This window comes from Neomonachus schauinslandi, chromosome 14 (assembly GCF_002201575.2).
Source record: "Neomonachus schauinslandi chromosome 14, ASM220157v2, whole genome shotgun sequence".
NCBI classification, from domain to species: Eukaryota; Metazoa; Chordata; class Mammalia; order Carnivora; family Phocidae; genus Neomonachus; species Neomonachus schauinslandi.
This window is the reverse complement of record NC_058416.1, coordinates 53,138,312-53,159,221: the sequence shown is the minus strand read 5'-3', so window position 1 is coordinate 53,159,221 and position 20,910 is coordinate 53,138,312. Positions and strand designations below refer to the sequence as shown.

Genomic DNA, 20,910 nt, shown 5'->3' with positions numbered 1-20,910 from the left:
TCTTTAAAAATATTTTAGCTATTCTAGTTCCTCTGACTTTCCATGTAGATTTTAAAAATAATCTTGTCTATATCTAAAAATATGGAATTTTGATAGGAAATGCATTAAACCTGCCTATCAATTTGGGGAGAATTTACATTTTTGGGGGGGGCGCCTGGGTGGCTCAGATGGTTAAGCCTCTGCCTTTGGCTCAGGTCATGATCCCGGGGTCCTGGGATCGAGCCCCGCATCGGGCTCCCTGCTCCGCAGGAAGCCTGCTTCTCCCCCTCCTTCCTGCTCGAGCTCTCTCTCACTATCTCTGTCTCTCTCAAATAAATAAATAAATAAAATATAAAAAAAAAAGAATTTACATTTTTACTACATTGAACATCTCCATTGATCTAATCTTCTTTGATTTTTTTTTTTAAAGATTTTATTTTTATTTATTTGACAGAGACAGAGACAGCGAGAGCAGGAACACAAGCAGGGGGAGTGGGAGAGGGAGAAGCAGGCTTCCTGCTGAGCCGGGAGCCCGATGTGGGACTCGATCCCAGGACCCCGGGATCATGACCTGAGCCGAAGGCAGTCGCTTAACCAACTGAGCCACCCAGGCGCCCTTCTTTGATTTTTTTTTAATCTTCTTTGATTTCTTTCATCAGCATTGCATAATTTTTAGCACACAAGTCTTGAGGATGCTTTGTTAGACTTACACCTAAGCACTGAATTTTTTAAACAGTTGTAAATGGTATTGTATTTCTAATTTTGGTGTCCATGTGTTCATTCTAGTATACAGAAATACAATTGATTTTTATATGTTGATCTTGTGTTCTGGTACTTGACTGAATTAACTTCTTAGTTCAGGAATTTTTTTTTTTTTTGTAGATTCCTTGGTATTTTCTATGTTGGCAATCATATCAACTGCAAATAGGACAGTTTTATTTTTTCTTTTCCAATTTGTATGCTTATTTCTTTATTACGCTGACTAGAACTTCCAGCACTATGCTAAATAAGAGTGAGATTGAACATCCTTCCCTTGTTCTAATCTTGGAAAAATTCAGTCTTTCACTATTAAGTATAATGTTAGCTATACACATTGTGTACTATTTCAATTCTTTTTAAATCGGTTGAGGTTCACTTTATGGCCCAGAATATGGTCTTTCTTTATATATTTTCCATGGGTACTTGGAAAGAATGTGTATTCTGCTGTTCTTGGGCAGAATGTTCTTTAAGTGTCTATTTGATTCTATTGGTTGATATAGTTTTGAGATCTTCTAGATCCTCCTTGATTTTCTGTCTAGTTGCTCTAACAATTGTGGAGAAGTGGTTGTTGAAGTCTCCAACTGTAATTGTGGATTTTCTGCCTCTTTCAGTTCTATCAGTTTTTGTTTCATTTGTTTTGAGATATTTAAGATTCCTTTGTGTTCTTAATGAATTGGTTCTTTAGTTATTTTGTAATGTCTGCTCTGGGCATTTTTCTTTACCAATAACCTTTACTAATAAAATGTCTTTTTCTGATATTAATAGAGCCTGTTTTCCATTGTCTGTTTACATGATACAATTTTTTCTGTCCTTTTATTTTCAACTTGTTTACATCATTATATTTGAAGTGAGTTTCCTGGAGACAGTAAATAGTTGGGTCATGTTTTTTAATACAGTCTGCAAATCTCTGTCTTTTAATTAATGCATTGAGACTATATATTTAATGTAATTATTATCTTAGGGTTTAAGTCTCCCATTAGATTTTTTGTTTTCTGTTTGTTATGTTTTTTTTGTTTCTCTGCGTTTTTTTTTCCTGCTTTCTTATGGGAAACTTGAATATTTTTCAGAATTCTATTTGGATTTATCTGTAGTGTTTTTGAGTATGTCTTTTGGTATAGCTTTTTTAATGGTAGATTTAGGAATTATAATTTATCACAATTTAATGTTATCATTTTACCAGTTTCAATAAAATATAAAAATAAAGAAAGATAAATACCATATGATTTCACTCATATGTGGAATTTAAGAAACAAAAAGATGAACATATTGGGGTGGGGAGAGAAAGAAAAAACAGGAAAACAAACCATAAGAGACTCAAACATAGAGAACAAACTGAGGGTTGATAGAGGAAGTTGGGTGGGGGATGGGCTAGAGGTGTGATAGGGATTAAGGAGGGCACTTGTGATGATGAGTACTGGATGTTGTATGTAAGTGATAAATCACTGAATTCTATTCCTGAAACCAATATTGCACCATACGTTAACTAACTAGAATTTAAATAAAAATTTGAAAAGAAAAAATAAAATAAAACAAAAGTGTTCTTAGACTCATAAATACAGAGAACAAACTGGTGGTTGCAGAAGGGTGGAGGTGGGGGTTGAGGGGATGGGCAAAATAGAAGTGAAGCAGATTAAGAGGAACAAATCTCCAGTTATAAAATAAATAAGCCGTGGGGATGAGAAGTAAAGCATAGGAAATAGTCATTAATATTGCAATAACATTGTATGGTAGCAGATGGTAACTAATTGTGGTGAGCATTGTATAATGTATAGAATTGTTGAATCACTACGTTAAACACCTGAGACCAATACAACATTGTCAACTTTTTGGTTCTGGGTTGGGCTTATGTAGTTGGCCATATTTTTTATGTATACCAAAACCAGGTAACTGCCACAAATAAGAAAACTTGGAAAGCCATGAAAATTTAGTTTCCATCTGAAGGACCTCAGATATAATTGTAGAACCACTACTGGTAATATTTTAGGAACCATGGAAAAAGTACCAGGAAAAAAGTAAGTATTATCTCAGTTTTCAAAAGAGAAGATTCCAAAAGTTGCAAATAGTTAATCTAATGTGAATCCTTGGAAAAATTCCAGAAGGAATTTTTAAACAGATGGTTTGTGATGATTTAGAAAATAAGAACTACCAAGATTTACTAACAAGGCAAATACAGAACTACCTCTATCTCCCTCTTTGAAATGGTTGAGACAGACACATCAGAGGAGTGTAATTGCATTTAGGATAGTATTTAAAACAGCAGATCACTATGGGCTTGCATTAAAGAATAAGGATCAGAAAAAAAATTAAAAATAAAAATAAACATTATAGAAATGTGGGCTGGGTGATTAGGGGAATGTCTGAAACAGCCTTAGAGCAAAAACTATATTATTGATGACTGAGTCAGCTTGGAAGATCACTGATTCGCCCAATCCCAGTCAATAACTTGACAAGTAACTGGGTAAGAATGGCATCATTACAGGGAAGGTACGAGATGATTAAGACTATAGAAGTCATACAGATCTAGCCTTTGTTTCTGACTTTACAAACTTGTCAGCCTCAGCTTCCTCATTTGTAAAATAGAGGTAATAATGCTTCATAACTACTATAATAATACAGAATATTGGTGTGATAGATAAGACATTGTAAGTAAAGTACTTAAATGGATAGGACCTTGTAATACTCACTGATTTGGGGTATTGCTATGTTTGCTTCTGTTATCACATATGCTGGTGACACATAACTGGCAAGAACAGTTGATCGATTGCATGTATTTCATGGGATTAATCTTTTATTTCAATTTGTTTTTTAAAGGGTTTTATTTATTTGAGAGAGAGCGAGAATGAGAGAGAGAACATGAGCAGGGGCAGGGGGAGAGGGAGAAACAGACTGCCCTGCTGAGCAGGGAGCCCGATGCAGGGCTCGATCCCAGGACCCTGGGATCATGACCTGAGCCGAAGGCAGATGCTTAACCAACTGAGCCACTCAGGCATTCCCCTTTGATTTCATTTTAATAGGAACTAAAGTGTCAAAAATTGGAATGACTTAACATCATTTGATATGAAGATCTAAACGTTGTCCAAAGGGAGCTTACCAGAAGTTAGGAGTGTGCTTATAGGCAAACAATCCAGAGCTTTCTCAGGCCATATCCCAGAAGGATTTTCTGTAAAATAGATGATAATAGCCATTCTGTATTCTGCACTTGTCAGCCCACATTTGGAAGTTTAAGTTTGGTTCTGGGTGCTTTGTTGTCAAAGAGAAAGTAACAAACTGGCCCGACTTTAGAGATGAGTCGTCAAGGTAGTGGACAGCCTGAAGTCTTGACACAAGAGGACGAGATAAAGGGGGCATGTCACCCGGAGAAGAGAAGGCTTAGCTGGGATAGATAGCTGTGTTCAAAACAACTGAGGACTATTGCATGGAAGAGATGTTTTTTTTGTGACCTTTTGGCAATCCAGTAGTGAGTGTAGACATGGAGCATTTGACAAAGGGGATTAAAAGAAAACCAACATTATAAGAATTATTTAAGAGTCTGTCTTTAGCTGCTTTTTGTTCTTCCCAAAGTGAAGTCAGAATATGAAGCACTTTGTGAAAAATCTATCAGAACTCTTTTACACGGTTTTTAACCGCTCCAATTTGTCAATGTCAGCTTACGTCTGTGGAAGTACATCTGCTCTGCCCTGACACTTTTTAAATTGAAGGAAACACTGTATTCAGCTCAAAGCAGCGTTTAGGTCACTGTTCCCCCCTACCCCCTCCACAGCATCACCGTCATGGGCTTTCTACTAAGGAGTACACTTGAATTGTCATCACAGCTTTCTTAGTGATGACATTTTTTCTTTCCTTACTGGTTCATAAACTGACATTATTGGCAACCGTCTTTCTGCAATCTCTAACTGCTTATGGAATTACTTTTTTGGATGTCTTAATTATTTCGATGCAATTTGTTCTCAGTAATGCTCTATCGAGTTTTAATTATATTACTGTTTTTGCAGTTATTAGAGCAGTAAAATTATACTCACATTTTTACTGTACTTTCCACCAAATAATAGAAGTATCATTTTTCTCTTTTCAACCATAGCAATAATAGTCCCTGAAATACTACTATATTATTTAGTGTGCTTAAAACTTACCCTAAATCGGGCGCCTGGGTGGCTCAGATGGTTAAGCGTCTGCCTTCGGCTCAGGTCATGATCCCAAGGTCCTGGGATCGAGTCCCGCATCGGGCTCCCTGCTCCTTGGGAGCCTGCTTCTCTCTCTCTGTCTCTCATGAATAAATAAATAAAATTAAAAAAAAAAACTTACCCTAAATGATAAATAGTATGTCTTTCCAAGAGAGAAAAAAGTGACAGTTTGTTTTTATTATGTTGGTCCCCAAATTTGTGGGGAGTTTAATTGCCAAGAAATGAAATAGGGAGATTAAGTACTTCTCTTAAAGAGAAATTTTTATTTCTGGGCATATCCTCCCAAGAATTAGAAGCAGAGACTCAAACAGATATTTGTACACCCATGTTCACAGTCACTTTATTCTCAATAGCAAAAAGTGGAAGCAACCCAAGTGTCTGTCAGTAGATGAGAGGATCAACAAAATGTAGTCTATACACACAATGGAATCTTATTCAGCCTTAGAGGAAGTTAGTTCTGCCATGTGCTGCACCATGGATAAACCTTGAAGACATTCTACTAAGTGAAATAAGCCAGGCAAGTACTATATAATTTCACTTGTATGAGATACACCTACAGTGGTCAAACTCAGAGAGACATAGAGTAGAAGGGTGGTTGCCAGGGCCTGGGGAGGAGACTGCTTAAGATCTACTCTCAGAAAAATACCATATGATCTCACTGATGTGTAGACTCTAAACAAACAAAAACTGAGCTTATAAATACAGAGAACAGGTTGGTGGTTGTCAAAGGCGAGTGTTGGGTGTAGGAGAAATGGATGAAGGGGGTCCAAAGGTACAAGCTTCCAGTTAGAAAATGAAGAAGTACTGTAGATGTAATGTACAGCATGGAGACCATAGGTAACAATACTGTACTATATGTTTGAAAGTGTTAGGGGCGCCTGGGCGGCTCAGTCAGTTAAGAGTCTGCCTTTGGCTCAGGTCATGATCCCAGGATCCTGGGATCGAGCCCCGAGTTGAGTCCAGCTCCCCGCTCAGTGGGGAGTCTGCTGCTCCCTCTGCCCCTCCCCCAGCTTGTGCTGTCTCTCTGTCAAATAAATAAATAAAATCTTTAAAAAAAAAAGTCTTGAGAGTAAGTCTTAGAAGTTCTCACCACAAGAAAAAACTCTGTGTGGTGCTGGATGTTAACTAGATTTATTAGGGTGATATTTAGCAATACTCACAGTGAATCATTATGTCCTACATCTGACACTGTCAATCTTATATCTCAATTAAAAAAAAAAGATCTATTTTCTTTGCAAATTTCAAGCACACAGCACACTATTATTAGCTATGATCACTATGCCGCACATCACATCCCTAGAGTTTATTCATCTGATGAAGTTATACTTTTAGTACTCTATTACAAAGTTAATCATTTTCACCTCAAGGACACTGGTTTCAAATTTTGCAGTCTGAGTATTATTGCATTTTTCTCTTCTTTGGCAACCTCACTGATACACTGGGCCAAGCTTGTGTACGTGGTTGCTCCGTGGCTAACGTAAGGGTGTCCTATCTTTGAGTGCACTTAAAGGGCATGATAATGAATGGGACTCGGCCAGGCCAAAATCTCAGTTCTGATAAGCCACAAAACATTAACTGAGCCTAAGCAATTTAGGGAGAAAAGTGGAAAGAGATAGATGTCATGTGAATAGGCCAACACAGAAAAATAATTAATCTAACATGAGAACTAATATTTCTGAATATGCACATGCCCTTTCTTCTTGGCAAATCACCTTCCTTTTGAGGTGAAGTGAAGTAATCAATACACTATTTCCTGGCATTTCTTTAGTGTTTCTACACCAGCAGCGCATATCCATATTGTACATTTTATGTGGAGAGCTCTGGGCTCCACTAAGCGGACAAGGTAAGAGTTCATTTCCTTATATTTAGCGTATGATTAAAGTATGTATTGTTTTATCAGAAATGACTCACCAAAATAGAACTATTCAAACCTTTCTGAATGATTTTTCACTTAGAAATTTGGGAATTATGCCTTATTTCATAACAAGTGACCAGGGTGAATGACTGTTGCAATGATGCCTCATTTGCCCATCTCAGCCAGCAGACACTCATTTTTCAAAACACTGGACTTTCGCTTCTTCTTTTGAATATACACTATTTATGAAATAGTCACCCCCCCATTGCTGCCCCCATAACTATTTGGCACAGCAGCATCATTTATGTTGGCAATATTGTTGCCCTAGGTCAGGTTGCAAAACAGCCAAAGAAACACATTTGTCATCTAATTCTCAAGTTCTAAGGGGACATGAACTTTAGGTTATAAATGCTTCTAGCTAAGTCTCTCTTTTCCTAGAAGAGATCTTTAGGGGGAAATGAATTCTTTGGTTCGTTGGTTCGTTGGGATTGGGGCCATGAGCATTTATAAAGTAACCCCATGTGAATCATCATAATAGCACATAACACATGGCAAATATTTACTTGAGCTGGCAGAGTAAATAGTTCATGTTTGATAGCTACTTGTAGGATCCATAGAGAACATTCATTTTTAGAACCATTTCCCTTTTGTAGTAATGATGTAGGAGGTTTACTTTTGCTGTTAAATTCTAGATCTATTTTAATTTGGTCCCTTTCTCGGTGCAATTGCAAAAAGTAGCTGCTCGTCAAATTCCCACATTTTGGTATTATTGAGTCTATTTCTTTTGACTATTGTGTTTAAGTAATTCCATACAAACTTCAAGAATGAGTGCAATCTTATACACTGCAAAGAGGATATTGGGATTGTGGAGATTATCTTTACCATCTGCAGACGTGGACCTGCGTGTGCCCGGATCTGATGTGCAAATGGTGTTCATATTTATCAACATTTCTCTAATTTACTGAGCCTCTGTCCATTTTTTATTGAGTTATTTGCATTATTCTTTAATTTGCTAAGTCCACTTTAAATGTTATAGGCGTGAACCCTCTTCATTACATCGGGTGGTACTGCAAATATGTTTTCTACCCAGTGACTATTATTCTTTTTTTTAAAAAAGATTTTATTTATTTATTTGAGAGAGAGAATGAGGTAGAGAGAGAGCATGGTGGGGGGGGAGGGTCAGAGGGAGAAGCAGACTCCCTGCCCAGCAGGGAGCCCGATGAAGGACTCAATCCCAGGACTCCAGGATCATGACCTGAGCCGAAGGCAGTCGCTTAACCAACTGAGCCACCCAGGCGCCCCCAGTGACTATTATTCTTAACTTTGCTTATGATGTCTTCTGTTGAACAAAAGTTTTAAATTTTTATGTAGTTCTACTTGTCAATCTTTTTCTTTTTTTTTTTTATGGCTTTTAATTTCAACATCCTCTTTCTAAAAACCTTTCTCCACCACTTTCTTTTCATTTCTTAGGCTTTCTTTTTTGTCCTCCATAAGGTTTTATAGTTTTTTCCATAAAATTCTGATAGCTTAAAAAAAAGTTTTGGGACGCCTGGGTGGTTCAGTCATTAAGCGTCTGCCTTCGGCTCAGGTCATGATCCCAGGGTCCTGGGATCGAGCCCCGCATCGGGCTCCCTGCTTGGCGGAGAGCCTGCTCCTCCCTCTCCCACTCCCCCTGCTTGTGTTCCCTCTCTCGCTGTCTCTCTGTCAAATAAATAAAATCTTTAAAAAATAAATAAATAAATAAAGTTTTTAGGTATAGACATTAAGATTAAACGGGACACCTGGCTGGCTCAGTCAGAGCATGTGACTCCTGATTTCGGGGTTGTATGTTTGAGCCCCACGTTGCACGTAAGGATTACTTAAAAATGAAATCTTAAAAAAAAAAAAAGATTATAGGGGTGCCTGGGTGGCTCAGTAGGTTAAGCGGCTGCCTTTGGCTCAGGTCATGATCCCAAGGTCCTGGGATGGAGCCCCACCTCATGCTACCCGCTCAGGGAGGAGTCTGCTTCTCCCTCTCCCTCTGTTCTTCCCTCCTCCCCGCCCACTTGTGCTCACTCATGTGCTCTCTCTCTCAAATAAATAAAAGGATTATAAAACACATTCTTCTATAACATACTAGACAACTTTAAATTTGTAAATATTTGATTTTTAATCTCTTCATCTATATGGATAGTAGGAATCCATTTTTTTCCATGTGGACACACAGCTCATCTAACACCATTACTAAGTAATTGATCTCTTCCCTGCTTATTTGAATTACCACCTTTGCAATATACTAAATTCAGATAGACACTCAGTTCTGTTTCTGGAGTCCTTACTTTATTCCACTGATCTGTCTATTCCTTCGCTATACCACACGGTTTTCCTCTTTGTAGTTATAAAGTATATTTGAGATCTGATAGGATATTTATCTCCTTTTTTATTTATTTTTATTTTCTGGCTGTTTTTAGACCCCCTCCTCTTAATCATCTTCCATATTTAATCTTCACGTGGGCTCTTAAATCCATCTGCTCAAGTTCCACGGCTACTTAACTCAGTCCTATCACTGGTTATTTAAATTATTGCTATATTGCAACCCCTTCACAGCCTTTCTTTCTCTCATTGTGCCAACCACAGTCTGCTCTCTGAACTCCCTCCATTAGGAAATTTGATTATTTTGAGGCCTCATATAATTTTTTAAATAGCTTTATTGAGCTATAATGTACATACCAAACAATTTAAAATGTGCAATTCAATGGTCTAGCATATTCAGATTTGTGCAACCATCACAATTTTAGAGTATTTTCACCACCCCAAAGAAAAAAGTCATATCTTTTAGATATCAATCCCCAACCTTGCCATCCTTTCCTCCTCCTAGACATTCCAGTCTAGGCAACCACTAATCTACTTTCTGTCTTTAGAGATTTTTTTTATTCTGGACACTTTATATAAGTGGAATCATATAATCTGTAACTGGCCTCTTCCACTTACCATGATGTTTACAAAATTCATCCATGTTGTGGCATATGTCAGTACTAAACTCTTCCTCATGGCCAACTAATATTCCACTGTATGGATAAACCACATTTTACCCATTCATCAGCTGACAGACATTTAATTTGCCCTACCTTTTGGCTCTTATGAATAATGCTGCTATGAACCTCATATAAACTTTAAAATGAGTTTGTTACACTCAAATAAAAAAAAATCTGTGAAAATTTTTATTACAATTGCATTAGGTTTGTAGAATAATTTAGGAAAATTTTAATTTTTTTTCTTACAATATTACTTCCATCAAGGAAAATTATCTTCCTTTACATTTATTTAGGCCTTACCTATTGCCTTCCATAAAGTTTTATAGCTTTCTTCATAAAATTCTATTGCATTTTTTTATAATTTGTACTCATTTTATAATGTTTTGCCATTTTGAATGGATTTTTTTAAATTTCTATTTGGTGGTGGCAGTGTATAGAAAAGCTATTAATTTTTGTGTTTTTTAATCCTGTATCTAGCTATCCTGTCGATCTCTCTTATGCATTCCAGTAGTTTTTCAGATTTTTATCTTCCAGATAATTATATAATCTATGAATACACAAAGCTTATCTCTTACTTCACAATATTTATATTCCCTGTATCTTTTTATTTTCTAATTTCATTGGCTTTGATCTCCAGAATGATAAATAATAGCAAAGATATTGGGTATAGATCTTTCTTATCAACTTTAACTTTTACTGCAAGCAACGTTTCAGCAAAAATAAAAGAAATTTAACAATGAAAGAAAAATCACCCTGAATCCCATGTGAAAGTAAGCTTGAAAAATACTGAAAATAACTTGTTTGTATATGTATAGAAAGGCAGGAAGATGGGCACCTCAGTGGCTCAGTCACTTAAGTGACTGCCTTCGGCTCAGGTCATGATCCCAGGGTCCTGGGATCCAGCCCCACATCGGGTTCCCTGCTCAGCGGCGGAGTCTGCTTCTCCCCTCCCGCACTCATGCTCTCTCACACACTCTCTCTCTCTCTCTCTCAAATAAATAAATAAATAAAATCTTTAAAAAAAAAAAAGAAATAAAGAAAAGACAGGAAGGATATACACCAGACTGTTACAGGTAGTTCTTTTAAGGGTGCGGAATTCTGGAGCAGAAACAGGGGTGGAGAGGGAGACCCACTTTCTGTTTTATGCACTCCTGTATAGCTTGGCAATGAGCCTTTCCTACTTTGATAATTTTATAATGCATCTTGAAAAAATCCAAAGAGTACAAAGTGTGTAAAGACTTTCTTTACATATCAAGATTTAAAGATGTGTGCATTGTTAATGGCTAAAATTTAAGGTTTGTTCACTAAGTTCAGTCTCAACTAAATGACACAAAGATTAGATAGACAAATAGATGATAGAAAGATTGGTAGAGATACTGATATAGTTCAGATGTATACCCACTGTCTGTTACTAGAAAGTCCAAAAACAAAAAGATGGCCACAGAAAGGAAGTGGGTAAAAGACAAAGCTTACAGACCAAACAGGACAGGATTCTGGGATGGGGTAATCAGAGCTATTATCTCCCTCCTCCCGATGCCTGGGAAAATGCAAATGGGGAAATTATTTCATGGGCTGAAGAGAATTTTAATTGCTCTCTGCTATCATCAGACCTTAATGATTTCCTGTCAAAAGTTTTTCCTTCTGAGACACCATGGGGGAGTCTAGTAATCATAGGAAGCCATCTGTATTATTCATCCCAGTATTTAGGGTGCCACATCAAGGATAGTGCTCCCACATCTTAGTACTGCTTACATCTTAGAATATGACTAAATGTGCCCCTTCTCTTATTCCCTTTCAGGATTTCCAATGAACACTCCCCCAAACTCCAGATCCGGAGTCACAGTTACCTGAGGGCAGTAAGTGAAGTCTCCATCAACCGAAGCCTGGACAGTCTTGACCCTGCCGGCTTGCTCACATCACCAAAGTTCCGCTCTAGGAATGAGAGCTACATGCGAGCCATGAGCACCATCAGCCAGGTGAGCACCGTGGCTGTGGGCCATTACCTGCATAAGGGTTAGTGGACATGGGGCATGAAGTGAGGGGGTGGCCACTTGCAGAGTAAACCACTGATGGATCAGCCTGATCTACATGCTATGCATGTTCAGTGACAGCAAGCACCTGGTATCAGCAGTCTACCAGGGAAGGGGTCCTCTGCAGATGGATAAAGGACACTGGAGCGAGTCCTTTGAAATTCATCAGCAGTCAGTCAGTACCAGCACACTTGCCATTAGGAAGTTGATGGATGAGGTTATAAAGATGCTTGAAGGATAGAAGGACAGGGTAGACATCACTGGCAAAAACCACAGCAGTGTCTAATCATAAAAGTTCAAGTATTGAGCAGGTCATTAAGACAGGGCCCAGGGACAGGAAGTGACAGACAATCTACTTATTTCAACGGGGTCCCAGGTGAATATTATATCTTGGTAATGAGACAAAAGCCACCTCTAAGAACCAGGGATTAAGACTCAATAAAGGCAACTTAATGCTATATCCAAAATAGCTGAGTCCTCCAGTTTCTCCCATTAAAGGTCTCAGAGTGTGGGAGAGGGCTAGGCTACCTAGGATCAGGGGCGGAGAGGACCTGGGACTCTTGGAGGACCTGACCCTGCAGCTTTTGGGGGGCTACCAAAGGAACCGAAGATACCCCAGGGGCTGGCTTCCTCTGGGAGCACAACAAGAAGGGTATTTTTTAAATGTGTAGGAACTCTGAATAAATTGCTATCACAAAAATAACTATTATACAATTAATTCAGCTAGTATTTATTGAGCAGAACACTGGACCAGATTATACAAGTTATTCATCAATGAACAAAACAAAATCCATTCCCACTAAGAGTTTACAAGAGTACAAATAAGGGCGCCTGGGTGGCTCAGTCGTTAAGCGTCTGCCTTCAGCCCCGGTCATGATCCCAGGGTCCTGGATCGAGCCCCGCATCGGGCTCCCTGCTCGGCGGAAGCCTGCTTCTCCCTCTCCCACTCCCCCTGCTTGTGTTCCCTCTCTCACTGTGTCTCTCTCTGTCAAATAAATAAATAAAATCTTAAAAAAAAAAGTACAAATAAGATAAAAGTGCTATCATTATTATTTACTTGAACATCACAAGACACTCTGAGGTAGGCAGGGCAAGTATTAATTATAAGAGGCACCTTTACTGGGTCAGACATTTTGCGAATTGCTTTATATTTTCATAATATTATTTTATAAAACACCCTGTAAGGTATGTAAGGAACCAGATGTTAAATGGGACTTTGTGGTCACAGAATAATCAACAAGATCCTGAAACTAAGGAGAAAACAGTGCTAAGAACCCAGGATTCTAAAGAGAGTTTCCAAGCATGCAGTCTAGGAATATACATTTTAACAAATATTCCAAGAGAGTCTAACAAAGTAGTATTTCATCTGAATTTTGAAAAATGCTTCCCTAAAGCATATTCAAGGAAGAGTGAATGTGTTAGTTTTCTTGGAGTTCAAAATACTTGTAGAGGCAGCAACGGGAAATCTGTCCTGAATTTTGCACTGGATATATATTTTTTTTAAGATTTTATTTATTTATTTGAGAGAGAGAATGAGAGAGAGAGAGCACATGAGAGGGGGGAGGGTCAGAGGGAGAAGCAGACTCCCCGCTGAGCAGGGAGCCCGATGCGGGACTCGATCCTGGGACTCCAGGATCATGACCTGAGCTGAAGGCAGTCGCTTAACCAACTGAGCCACCCAGGCGCCCTGCACTGGATATATATTTTTTTAAAGATTTACTTATTTATTTATTTGAGAGAGAGAGAGAGCACGAGCAGGGGGAAGGGGCAGAGGGAAAAGGAAAAGCAGGCTCCCTGCTGTGGGACTCAATCCCAGGACCCTGGGATCATGACCTGAGCCAAAGGCAGACGCTTAACCTACTGAGCCACCCAGGCTCCCCTCCCTGGATATATTTAATGCATGCCTTTGCATGCCAGGCCCAGGGGACTGGACTTCATTTATTAGGAACGGGATTGATTAAAGATTAATTAAAACTCCAGCTTTTAAGCAGGCAAGAGATATGATCAGAACTTTGATATGAGATAATTCATATGGAAAAAATAGAGGAAAGATGAGAGAGGATGAATGGCTAGAAGCAGCGAAGCTAGTTTGGAAGACATTGTGATCACCAAGGCGAGAAGTAATGCTACTAGCAGTGCTGCTGCAAAGGGTGGTAGCGGTGGTGAGGATGGTGGTGGTGATGGGGATGGTGGTGATTGTGGTGATGAGGAGGAGGATGACGGTGGTGATGGGGATGGTGGTGAGGATGGTGGTGGTGATTGTGGTGATGAGGAGGAGGATGGTGGTGATGGGGATGGTGGTGAGGATGGTGGTGGTGATGGGGATGGTGGTGATTGTGGTGATGAGGAGGAGGATGGTGGTGAGGATGGTGGTGGTGATGGGGATGGTGGTGATGGGGATGGTGGTGAGGATGGTGGTGGTGATGGGGATGGTGGTGATGGGGATGGTGGGGATGGTGGTGATTGTAGTGATGAGGAGGAGGATGGTGGTGAGGGTGGTGGTGGTGGTGGTAAGCCAAGCACTGAAGTTGAACAGTAGGCTGAGAACGGATGCATCTCTGATCTACCAGAGACCCTGAAATAGGACCACACTCTTGCTTTGTCCCTATCATCAAAATAGAGCTCTTTACTCTAAATGCAGTCTTTTTTTTTTTAAGATTTTATTTATTTATTTGACAGAGAGAGAGAGAGAGCACAAGCAGGGGGAGCGGCAGGCAGAGGGAGAGGGAGAAGCAGGCTCCCCACTGAGCAGGGAGCCCAATGCGGGGCTCGATCCTAGGACCCTGAGATCAAGGGCAGATGCCTAACTGACTGAGCCACCCAGGCGTCCCTAAATATTTAGATTTTAAGTGTTCAGACAGGAGAAACATGTCACTTCCCCCATCAGGACATTGCGTCTACACAGCTGCCTGGCTTGAGTCCCTGTGCCACAGATCTGACCTTCCTGAGATACTATCATGTCCCAGTGACACCCTAGTAAGATAGCAACAAATCACTGAAGAGGCACATGTGGGCCCTGATGCTACGACGGGTCAAGCTCTGCAATTCAGTGGTATAATCATTTAGCCTTAAGTAAAATACAGAAAGAATAGCTATCCTAAATGGATTCCTAATGATACATCATTTTTCTAGTCCCCATATTCAATTTTCAAGTAACACAATATCTTTAAGGATAATTTCCAACTATTGCAGTCCCAACACTGTCATTATTCAAAGGAGACTAGTTTCTTCTTCAAAGCAATACTACCATATATATTCTAGACTTTTCAAAAATTGGTCAGCTTTTCTGATGTTGGGGATATTCTCTTATAGATCTTTAGTAGCAGCTCTAATAGTATGGAATTTAAATGCATTATATCCTATTCCTCTTTAAAACCTGATATATTATTCATCAAAGGCTTTGAAAGATCAAAGTAAAATGTTGTAAGCCAAGATATTGGTCTAGAATAAATAAATTGTTTATTTCTGCCATTCATACCTCATAGTAGTAAAATACCCCTAAAAACAGATTGTGCTTGCATGGTAGAGAAAAACTGAACTTTTTTATATTTATTCCCTTTCTATATTTTGTACTATATATACATCTAATAAAAATAGGGGCTTTTATAAAGTAAAGCTTCAGAAGAAAAAATTTTTAAAAGTCACATTTAAAAAATATATATTTGGTATAATAAAGTCATTTCCAAATTAGCCTAATTTATGTCTTCATTTATTTCAAGTCCAGTTCTCAAATATCTTCATCTGGAGTGGTAAACGAGAAGCCCACAGACATTTTTGGCTGGCAGTGTGTTGGATTTCTACGTCATTTTTTTAAAAAGGTGAATAGGCAGTTATTATGTTCAGTGGTAATACTAGCAGGTTAGCGGTGACTTGTGACCTAGACCATCCCTTCATTGTATATATACAAAGAAATAAAAACTCAGATGAATTAAGTGTCTATGAAGACAGCCAGTAACAGAACCTAGAAACCCAAGTATCCTGACTCCTCACTGATAAGTTTCTTCAGTACCTACTGGTATGAAGGTATTGATGGCAACAATATTGCTAATAACAGTAGTAGTAATGGAAATGATAACAGTGGAATAGTCATCATGCATTGCTTACGTGATACATACAAGAAGCTTTTCATATTATCTCATTAATTTCATATCAACTATAAAAAAGATCATTTCTTAATTTTTGAAATTCAGTCTTAGACAATTGGAATAAATTGTTTCATTCTTCCCACTACACTATCTCACAGAACAACATCCACTATTTGTGGAATATCTACCATGTGCCTAGAAATATAATATGCATTTTGAATATTTTATTTTTATCCTTAAAGCATCCATAGGAAATAGGCATCATTATACCCATTTTACAGATGAGGAAAGTGAGGCTCAGAGAATTCAAACAAATTGCCCATGGTAGAGTAGAAAGAGCATTAAACTATACCTAGGGCACCTGGGTGGCTCAGTCCGTTGAGCCTCCAACTCTTGATTTCAGCCCAGATCGTGATCTCAGGGTTGTGGGATTGAGCCCCAGATCCAGCTCTGCACTCAGTGTGGAGTCTGCTTGTCCCTCTCCCTCTGCTCCTCCCCCCAACTCATGCGCTCTCTCTCAAATAAATAAAATCTTTTTTTTTAAGTTTATTTTTAATTTTTATTTGACACAGAGAGAGAGGGAACACAAGCAGGGGGAGTGGGAGAGGGAGAAGCAGGCTTCCCGCGGAGCAGGGAGCCCGACGCGGGGCTCGATCCCAGGACCCTGGGATCATGACCCGAGCCAAAGGCAGACGCTTAACGGCTGAGCCACCCAGGCGCCCCTCTTTTTAAAAATAAATAAATAAACTACTCCTTTCCATATAATAAATCCAAATAGATCTCAAATCTAAACAATAACACAAAATGACAAAAATTAAGATTAGGAGAATATGTGTATGATACTGTGGTAAGAATTATATAACTTTTAATAAAATAAGAACTCCAGGAAACATAAAGTAAAAGACTGACATCTGTTCTAACTAAAAACTTTTTCTGTGTGGCAAAAGATATCATAAAGTTAAAATGCCATTGATGGAGGGGGGAGGATATTAAACATACAAAGGAAAGTTTCCAGTTGCCTAAGGTATTTCTACCAATAACTATGAAAAGATAAACAACCTAAAAGAATGTGGGGCAAAACTTATAAAATAGCAAATCAGAGGGAAAAAATATAAAGGCCAATAAATATGAGGAAAAAAATGTTTATATATAGTAGTGGGCTGATAAAGACAAACTGAAAGAGCACAATATCATTTCTGACCTATAAGAGTTGCAAAACAGCTAATATCCAGTTCTGCAGACCATGCTGAGAAATGAGCTCCAGCTTCTTGCTGTTTGGAGTGAACTCCTGCAGTTGTTTTAGAAAGTAAGTTGAGAAAATCTACAAAAATGTAAAACATATCTTTTGACACAAGAATCCCACTTTTGGAACTCTGTAATACAGAAATAAAAGCACCAGTATATAAAGATAAATGCACAAAAATGTTGGTCATAGCACAGTCACCAAGGACACATCTGAATCATCATTCACAAAGGAGTAATTGAATAAATTATGGTACCATCATACTATACGATATTATGGTGGTAGTGACTTAGCGTCTCAATTTCCCTTAGTCTCCATATAAAAGACAGAGTGACTAGGTAGAAAAACCCAAAAGTCTTGGAGAACATTTACAACAAAATGAGGTATATCAAGGTATTCCATGAACCCAAAATATAAGTGGATGAGAACAAACCACAAGTAGCCATAAGCCTGCATGGTATCCACATCTGTGTAGGAAGACACAGAGCGAAACAATGACTTTTGTGACAAACTTGAGCACAGCAAAACAAAACAAGCAACACGTATTCAGAAAGGTCAGGGCACCTATTTGAGAACAGCAGCTGACACTGGAAGGGATCTGCCTTCTCTAATAGCAGGTCAGTTCCAGGAGCCACCAGGAAGGTCAAAGAAGACTGGAGTAGTCTGAACCCATCTGTACACTGGAAATCAAACAACCAGTGTCTCCATCCAGGACAAGGCCCGGGGGGTGAGAAGAAACAGATGGGAGGAGAATCAAGCATGAGCAAGATAGAGACAATTGCAAAGAAGAAAGGAAAAGGCCCAGGTGAAAGTTAGGGACAGGAGCAAAAGAATCAGGAACTCTCAGAAAGCTAAAAAAATAAAATAAAAAAGGAAGTCCTGGGAATTTGGGGGGATATATATTGAATGCACCACCCTTTCAAGGTCAGAAGAACTAAGTCACTATAAGAAGAAAAGACAGTAAGGAATAGAGTAACATTCCTACAGAAAATGAAAGCATGCAGAAAGACATACCCACAAAATAGATCAAAACTGTAACGCACTACGGTTGACCTCAAACAACATGTGTTTGAACTGTGTGGGTCCACTTATACATGGATTTTTTTTGTATAAATGCAGTATAATACTGTAACTTATTTTCTCTTCCTTATGATTTTCTTAATAACATTCTTTTCTTTAACTTACTTTATTGTAAAAATATAGTACATCATACATAAAAGATATGAAATATGTGTTAATCAACTGTTTATGTTGTAAGGATTCTGGTTATTAATAGTTACACTTTTGTGGAGTCAAAAGTTGTATGTGGACTTTTTTTTAAAGATTTTAGGGGCACCTGGGTGGCTCAATCTGTTAGGCGTCTGCCTTGGGCTCAGGTCATGATCCCAGGGTCCTGGGATCGAGCCCTGCATCGGGCTCCTTGCTCAGCAGGAAGCCTGCTTCTCCCTCTCCCTCTGTCTGTCACTCTACCTACTTGTGATTCCTCTGTGTGTGTGTGTCAAATAAATAAATAAAATCTTTAAAAATAAATAAATAAAATATTTTATTTGAGAGAGAGAGAGGGCATGACCAGAGTGGGTGGGTAGAGGAGGAGGGAAAAGCAGACTCCTGGCTAAGTGCAGAGCTAAGTGCAGGGCTCAGTCCCAGGACCCCAAGATCATGACCTGAACCGAAACCAAGAGTTGGATGCCTAACTGTCTGAGCCACCCAGGCACCACTATATGTGGATTTTCTTTTTTGTTTGTTTGTTTGTTTTTTTTAAAGATTTATTTATTTATTTGAGAAAGCGAGAATGAGAGAGAGTACATGAGGGGGGGAGGGGCAGAGGGAGAAGCAGGCTCCTTGCTGAGCAGGGAGCCCGATGCGGGACTCGATCCCGGGACTCCAGGATCATGACCTCAGCCGAAGGCAGTCGCTTAACCAACTGAGCCACCCAGGCGCCCTATATGTGGATTTTCAATCGTGCAGGGGTGAGGAGTCGATGCCTCAAAACCCCATGTTGCTTGTTCGAGGGCCAACTATATTTTAAAATGCACTAAATGACATTAAGAACATGATATAAGACATGAAAGAAAAAGATATATCTGAATTTCAAAACCTTAAAAATGATGTCACAAAACTCAGGAAAGAATTAGAAGTAAAAGAAAAATAATTTCAGAAATGAAGATTAGACTAGAAAGAATATAGGAGCAAGTGAATAAGACATGTCATATACTAAGAAAAATAGAATCTAAAAAGGAAGGACATTTTTAAAATCAAAAAGAAGGGGAAGCTGGGTGGCTCAATCAGTTAAGCATCTGCGTTTGGCTCAGATCATGATCTCAGGGATTTGAGCCCCACATCAGTCTCTCTGCTCAGTGGGGAGTCTGCTTCTCCCTCTCTCTCTGTGCTCTCTCCTTCCCTGTTCTCTCTCTCTCTCTCTCAAATCAATAAAATCTTTTAAAAAATAAAATAAAAAAGAAATGAGGTAAAAAGGATTCAAGAGACATTGATAAATATTTTGGACAGAGATTGAACATATAGATAATAGAAGTCTCTGAAGAAGACAAAGCAAAGAACCAGAATGAATAATAAAAATAATAAAGAAAACTTTAATGAAACAAAAAGATGTTTCAAAATTATATACCGCATACCTGAAATTGACCCAAAACAATAACTAAGACATAGTCTAGTAAAATTACAGGACTCTGATTTCAAAAAAAAAACAAAATAAAACCAAGTTCTTTGGATTTCTAGACAGAAGAGCAAGTCACTTAAAAAAGAACAAAAATCGGGGCGCCTGGGTGGCTCAGTCGTTGAGCGTCTGCCTTCGGCTCAGGTCATGATCCCAGGGTCCTGGGGTTGAGCCCCGCATCGGGCTCCCTGCTCGGCCAGGGGCCTGCTTCTCCCTCTCCCACTCCCCCTGCTTGTGTTCCCTCTCTAGCTGTCTCTCTCTCTCTCTGTCAAATAAATAAAATAAAATCTTTAAGAAAAAAAAAACAAAAATTGATGAATCATTAAATTCTACTCCTGAAACCAATATTACACTATATGTTAACTAACTAGAACTTAAATAAAAATTTGGAAAAAAAAATTCTCATCAGACTCTTTAACAATAATAGTTTATGACAAAAGAAAATTGAGTAATGTTATTATATTCAAGGGGGCAAAATGTGAACAAAGATTTTATAGCCCCCCAAAACTGACTTTCATATAAAAGGCATAGACAAACTATTATAAACATGAATGAATATAGGAAACATCATTTCCATGAGCCCATCCTGAGGAATCAACTAGACAATGAGCTTTAGACAACCCCAATGACAGACATACGAACTAGTGGTGAATAGGTGTATGGACTTATTTCTAGACTCTCAATTCATGTTCCATTGGTCTATATGTCTGTCCTTATGTCAGTCCCAAACTGTTTCGATTATTGTGGCTTTGCAGTAAGTCTTGAGATCAGGAAGCGTGAGTCCTCCAGCTTTGTTCTTTACCAGGATTACTTTGGAAATTATAATGTATCAATGTATTTTTCTTTGTGTTTTTTTTTCTTGGAATTCTTTGAGCTTCTTAATTCTAACATCTGAATAATGGGAGTTCCAGAAAAAATAAATAAAAGGAAGGCAATTACTAATGAAATAATTCAAGAAATGGTCCCAAAACTGAAAGACATGATTTTGCAGATGGAGAGGGCCCACCCAGTACCCACCACAATCGATGGAGAAATATCCACATAGGAAACATCATAGTAAATTGTTAGCTCATTTGGGACAAGATCCTAA

General features: G+C 38.6%; 1 protein-coding gene across 6 annotated transcripts in view; it reads left to right on the top strand.

The window, feature by feature from the left end:
• DLGAP1 (DLG associated protein 1) overlaps positions 1-20,910 on the top strand; it is a 313,149-nt gene that overhangs the window by 115,494 nt on the left and 176,745 nt on the right. For all 6 annotated transcript variants that reach the window (XM_021686214.1, XM_021686213.1, XM_021686218.1 and 3 more), the window contains exon 3: positions 11,587-11,764. In XM_021686214.1, coding sequence (XP_021541889.1) covers positions 11,587-11,764 — 178 coding nt within the window. The remainder of the gene's footprint in view (positions 1-11,586; positions 11,765-20,910) is intronic.